Below are 6,644 nucleotides of genomic sequence, written 5' to 3'. Positions count from 1 at the left end.
AAACAAAACAAAAAAAAAACTTTTGTCACTTTAATTTTTGTCCCAGTATACAAGTTTTCTAAGTTCATGAACTATTGACATAATCATTTGTGATCTAGGAAAAATTTTATACCATAGGATTGTTTGTTTGTAGAACAAAGCCACATTGGGCTATCTGCTGTATTTACCGTGGGGTAAACAGATCCCGGATTTTAACGTTGTAAGTTCGTAGGCTTACCGCGGTCCCTACCATAGGAAAAGTGTAGAAAAATATTGTACAGTACTAATGTTAAGAAGAATATAAAAAAAAGGATACTAAAAAGAAGCAACTACAGTTAGTGCTGTCCCCTTAATTTTCATTTAATTTTAGTTAAATAGGGGAGTACATTCTGGCCTTGAAACGCCTCTTTTAAAGTCCATTACATTTTGTTATCTTTGATTATTCTTCTTCCTAAAGAGTTAGAGTTGAAATAATATATAGAGTAGGACATTTTTTATTACCTTTATATAAGTAAAATATAAGCTATAAAATATGAGCACTTGAGCTGTTAAATCATCATTTAATATTATATGCAAAATGTTTGCGAATTTTAAAATTCATACTTTCAAAAAAAAAGAGCAAGAAGAAGATAGTATTATCTAACTAATACATTCATCGTCATTGTTTCACAGAATATGACGTTATGAATACCACATTAACACTGAACTAACATTAAACTCAGGTTGAAAAACAATTATTGATGAGTAATCACTAGACGAAGTAAAATGTTTTTTTTTTTAATGTAAACTGCTATTGTCGTTCAGTTAAGAGCGAAATATTCGTTTCAGGCTGCATATACAACATTTCATGACCCCCTCCCCCCCTCACTGAACGTGCTCCACCTTGCAGGCGTGGGTGCGTTATATTGTGATGGTCACTTACTATTTCTTGGTAAAAGAGTAGTCCATGAGTTGGCAGTTGATTGTATTGACTTGCCATCTTTCCATTAGTCTACCACTACTAAATTAGGGACAGCTAACGCAGATAGCCCTCGACTAACTTTGCGCTAAATTCAAAACAAACCAAATAAAATTTCATAGAAATCTTATTTTATCAATGAATTTTTTTTATTTACACCTACGAAAATATTTATTTTTAATTTAGAGTACTTCCCTTAGTATCTTCGTTTGATACACTAAGGAATACCTATTGTTAGTGTTATAAAAATGTTGTTCGATTTCTGAGGAAGAATTTTCGACAAATATTTCAGTTTGCTTTGCTATTTTCAGTTCAATTCAATTAATTTACATTTGGCAAAAAAAAAGGTAATTATAAAAAAATCATCAATATTGCAGAAACATTTCACCTGATCAACGAGTAATTGACCCTAAAAAAGGACCCATCAAAAAGACGGCAGCTGTACGTAGTCTCCCCAAGATGGACACACCAGATACAGAAAACTTGCCAGAAGAAGAGGTTTAGTGTGCTGCAGAACTGGCTCTGATAAAATATACTAGAGAGAATACATTAATAAGGTAGGATACTAAATATCTACAGTCTCTGTACAGAATATGTGCTCTTTGATCAGCTCTTAGTGCTACCAGCAACTTCTTTTTGCCATACTTAATATATGACGTTTGAAGTCTTTCAAAAGTAAAAATCTTTGAAAGTTTATTTTAATAAGATTGGATAATTGTGTTTTGGTGGCTATTGAAGTACTAAACTTACCAAAAAACCGAAAACATCTGTTTCATATTACTTATTTTGTTTTTGTTAAACGCGTATCATTATTAATATTTTTTTTACATTCTTGAGTGAAATTTACTAAATTATAAATATATAATTGGCCAGCGTTACTTTTTTTGTCTAGTAACAAGCAACAATTATGTCAATGTGGTGATTTACCCTAAACTTTTGTTACTGAATTATTAATGCGGTTATTTATTCTAAAGCCTTTATCTTTAAATATTAATACACAATATAAAAACACTATGTTAAAAGGTGTTGTATATTTCTTTGTTCTACTATATGTGCATATTTATTCTGTTATCCAAAATTCAATTTACTTCTTACTATCGAGAAGTTACTTGAGCGTTTGCTGCTGTGATAATTACACTTGGAAAACTAGTTACTATTAAGATACGCTTTTTAAACTAAATAACATATACAATTGTAGATAAAGTATTGGTTCAACTTAAAATTAGGCGATTTAAGATATTGTAAAAAAGAATTATTCTTATCCTGGAGACGCGCTACTACAATTTTGTCGCTACGTTAACAGTGTTAACATTGAAAAATCCCATGTTTGTTGTTGTTTTCAGAATCTATTCACTATGTTGTGAGATTAAAAATAAATAACAGACCATTTTTATAGCAATAGAATAGAACGTATATAAGGAAGACAATGGTAAATATTCCGTTAACATATTATATAACCAAGACATCAAGGTGAGCATAGTAATGAATAAATTACATTTAGGGGTTGTAATCCCGAAGCTTTTTCTGAATCGCGGGATTTCGGGATTTTAGTGGTTCAGATCCAGGGATTTTAAACATTTTATTTAATTACTTCCTATTTTGACTTTATCAACGTAATCAAACTATCAGTATTTTTTTAACTTAAAAATAATACAACTACAGGAGATTGGTAAAACTTTAAGCACTTGCACGAATAGCTTTGCTATAAACTATGATCTTACCTTATACACGCTTGAATCATATCCCTTTTGTACGTACGTCTGAATAAGTCACCATCAACCAGCAAGAAGGTAAAAAACTAAACTTGATTACAGTCAACTTTCTAGTAGTTTGTAAGGAAGTTTAATACTAAAAAACAGAACTAGTTAAAAATCTGTCTAAACGCAGACAGATCAGTAAAAAGTATAGAAAATAAATTCGATTTTTTATGCAGTTTGAGTCAAACGAAGAACAAAAAATCACATTCGATGAATTTTTTTGCAAAACTGTCTGAACTGTAAACTAGTGTGTCGATTGTGTTTCACAACAAAAAATTTAGAAAGTGACAAAAATACTAAATGAAATTTTATTAATTTTTAAAGCTAAAACTAGATAATATTTAATAAGATAGTCGAAGTTTAATCCAATTTGATTAAGCAATGTATCATGTATGAGAAGAAACAGATCAGACGATATCAGTGACATTCTCTTCTATAAATCTCGTGATAAGGGAATCTCGATAAGCATACAGGGTCCTGAGCTTGCAATCCCTAAGCTTCCACTTTAACACTAATAAACACCTACTTTTAGAAACACGTTAAAAAATGAAAAACTTCCCACCTCTCATCAAATACGTTAGCAAAACTCAGTAAATGATTAAACGTTTTCTTAGAATAGAGGTGAAACAAGATGATTAAAAAATTATACACGTTTTAGAAAAGCAAAACGTATTGAACTCTGATTAGTTCCATCACCTAAGAACAATGTTCATATCCTTGCACTGCATTTTTATATTGACTGTAGAATAAAATAAATTACCAAGACTATTAAAAATAAACCCTTCAGTAGTTGAAGCTGTATTACATTTTATGTTGATCGTATAACAAAATAAATTATCAAGATTACTAAAAATAAACCCTTCAGTAGTTGAAGCTGTATTACATTTTTATGTTGATTGTATAACAAAATATATTACCAAGATTACTAAAAATAAACTCTTCAGTTGTTGAAGCTGTATTACATTTTTATGTTGATTGTAGAACAATATAAATAAACAAGATTACTAAAGATAAACTCTTCAGTAGTTGAAGCTGTATTACATTTTGATGTTGATTGTATAACAAAATAAATTACCAAGATTACTAAAAATAAACTCTTCAGTAGTTGAAGCTGTATTACATTTTTATGTTGATCGTATAACAAAATAAATTACCAAGATTACTAAAAATAAACCCTTCAGTAGTTGAAGCTGTATTACATTTTTATGTTGATTGTATAACAAAATATATTACCAAGATTACTAAAAATAAACCCTTCAGTAGTTGAAGCTGTATTACATTTTTATGTTGATTGTATAACAAAATATATTACCAAGATTACTAAAAATAAACCCTTCAGTAGTTGAAGCTATATTACATTTTTATGTTGATTGTATAACAAAATAAATTACCAAGATTACTAAAAATAAACCCTTCAGTAGTTGAAGCTGTATTACATTTTTATGTTGATTGTATAACAAAATATATTACCAAGATTACTAAAAATAAAACACTCCTATTCATAACTTTGATGTTGGCTTTAATTGGATAATAAAAACTGCCTTTTTTTAACACAATATATGTGGGAAAAATTATTCCTCAAATTATAGTAAATTAAAATTGTATTTAAAATTAATTGTGAAGTTATACAAATTGAATGCGATAATTTTTCCAAACACCCCTTGGTTACCATTAAAAAGATTGAAGTAACATTTTTGTAAGAATATAGAAAAATCGTTAAACAAGATAGGAATAAGGACAAATAATCAAACAAGGACTAAATATTAAACAAGATAAGATTAAGGACAGAGCATTAAACAAAGACAAATATTTAAATAAGATGGGAATATGGACAATACACTGAACAAAGAGAGAAACCAAAGCATTAAACAAGGAAGATGTATTAAACAAGAACAAACTACTAGGAATATGGTTAAAGTATTACTGTTCTATTAATAATTCTTGATATATTATTTACGACCTTCAAATATTACCTTCTTAACGCTTAAAAATACAAGAAATGCAACTTTTGCAGAAGTATATAACATTGAGGAAGGTGTCTCGTTCGTTCTTCTCACCACAAGCTTTGTCCTAGATGAATGTTTTTTAACTACCAGTACGCAGACCGGTGTCGGTCTGTCTCAACCACCTTGTCAGTCCGTAGGATTTCACAAAAACAAACTAACAAATATACGAAAAAAACAAAAACAACAACAACAACAACAAAAAACAAAAAAAAAACTGACAGAATATTTGCATATAACTCGTAATGGCTTTTCGTTTTACCCTAACAGATTCGGGAGGCAATTAGCCAGTCCCTGGTATTGAAAAATATTAAAACGATGTCCTAGAGCAATCAATGATGTTGCATAACTCAATTTGATCATGAATACATATATTTTAATATTTATACACAAAATACTGATGATCTGGTATTTATTTAGTCTCTAGACGAATTGAATATAGTAAAAAAAATATTCTTCTTATTATGTAAACCATGAAACTTCCTCAAAAAATGTTTTATGAAACTGAAACTCATAAAAAAAACAACAACAAAAAAAACTTCCCAATCTTTCAACCTTCCACTGGGCAGTTTTTTTTTTCAAGTTGACACTTTATTGCACTGCATTCTTCGATGTATAAAACGAAACTGTAGCAAGCAACATAACGTACTTATTAAAGCCCCCTCCCCCTGGTGGCACAGCGGAAAGTCTTCGAAATTATAACTCTAAAATTAAAAATAGGGTTTTGGTACCTTTGGTGGGCACACTACAGATAGTCCACTGTGTAGCTTTGTGCTTAACTACAAACAAATAAAGTTAATTCCTCAATTTTGTTGACATTGATAATGATTAAAATATTATTTTCAAGATCTACAGAGCTTGCGATATTAAATAGTTTAATATTAAAAATGTTAGAAACTGATACTGGTTTAAAAACAGTTATTTTTTTAATAAGATGGAAATAAACTAAAACAATGATCATTTTTTTTTCTCATTATTCATGTATTTGAAAAAAAAATTATACTATGTGAATTATTAGAGCTTTAGTCTTATCTGATAAAGACATATATTTATGATTATTCATTTATAAGGCTGTATTTGCTTTAAAGCATCATGTACGGAGTTTGAGTATTTTAAAGAAAAAAAACTATTTTGGAGACTCACCAAGCCGTTTCAGTCTATGTTGCCATGTCCATAGGATTTCACATAAATGAACAAACTTGCAACTTGGCGATAGGTCAGCTGCATAAGGCTCCGTCGATCGTAAGGCTGCCGTGTCCAAAGCACATTCCTCCTCCCTGCTGTTTTACATAATCTATCAAGTGTACAAAGACCACCGTTTTCCATCGCTCGTTTCAACATTCCGATTGCAAAGAAACCCATTGTCGCCGAGTCTGGTGACTTAATCCAAATGTCTGCGTATGGAATAGCATGAATCCTCGTTTCATTCTCCAGCTGTTTGTGGTAAGCAATGGTTGAACGGATATGCAGTGGAAGTAACTTGTGTACATATGATTTCTGTCGGTTTTTTAGACGGAGAAACTTCTAAATTACGTTGCGTACTGTTGCCTGGAGCACATGGACTGCTTTGGCCACTGACCTTTGTGTTCGTTGATTCTCATATGTTACAATATATTGCACTTTGCTTACCACGGCTTGGGTGCGACTTGTTGCAGGTTTCTTTCTGGATGGTCGTGGCGTTCCCAACTAATTCATGTTCCTTTGTTTTCGAATGCCATTAAGTATAAGTGGTTTCCTCGTTTTGAAAATACTAAATCCCCGATCTGAAAACGTCTCTATGTTCCGAATGTCTGAATATTTTACATCGAAAAGGATTGTTACTTACTTTACCATATAACGTCAAATTTGGTTCCGATATATCCGTTCCAACGCTAATTTATATTGGCTGTGATTGTTTAATGATTTACTGAGTTGCATATTAAAGATTATTTCAAAATAACTTTTCCA

The 6,644-nt window shown here is 30.5% G+C and overlaps 1 protein-coding gene across 2 annotated transcripts in view; it reads left to right on the top strand.

The window, feature by feature from the left end:
* LOC106464595 (coiled-coil domain-containing protein 169-like) overlaps nt 1-1,768 on the top strand; it is a 12,203-nt gene extending 10,435 nt beyond the window's left edge. For both annotated transcript variants that reach the window (XM_022392334.1, XM_013924750.2), the window contains exon 7: nt 1,315-1,768. In XM_022392334.1, the coding sequence (XP_022248042.1) occupies nt 1,315-1,441 (127 nt within the window). In that variant the 3' untranslated portion in view covers nt 1,442-1,768. The remainder of the gene's footprint in view (nt 1-1,314) is intronic.
* The last annotated feature ends 4,876 nt before the right edge of the window (nt 1,769-6,644 follow it).

Source organism: Limulus polyphemus, unplaced genomic scaffold (genome assembly GCF_000517525.1).
Source record: "Limulus polyphemus unplaced genomic scaffold, Limulus_polyphemus-2.1.2 Scaffold1699, whole genome shotgun sequence".
Lineage (NCBI taxonomy): Eukaryota > Metazoa > Arthropoda > Merostomata > Xiphosura > Limulidae > Limulus > Limulus polyphemus.
The sequence above is the reverse complement of the archived record's forward strand: the minus strand, read 5'-3'. Positions and strand labels throughout refer to the sequence as shown.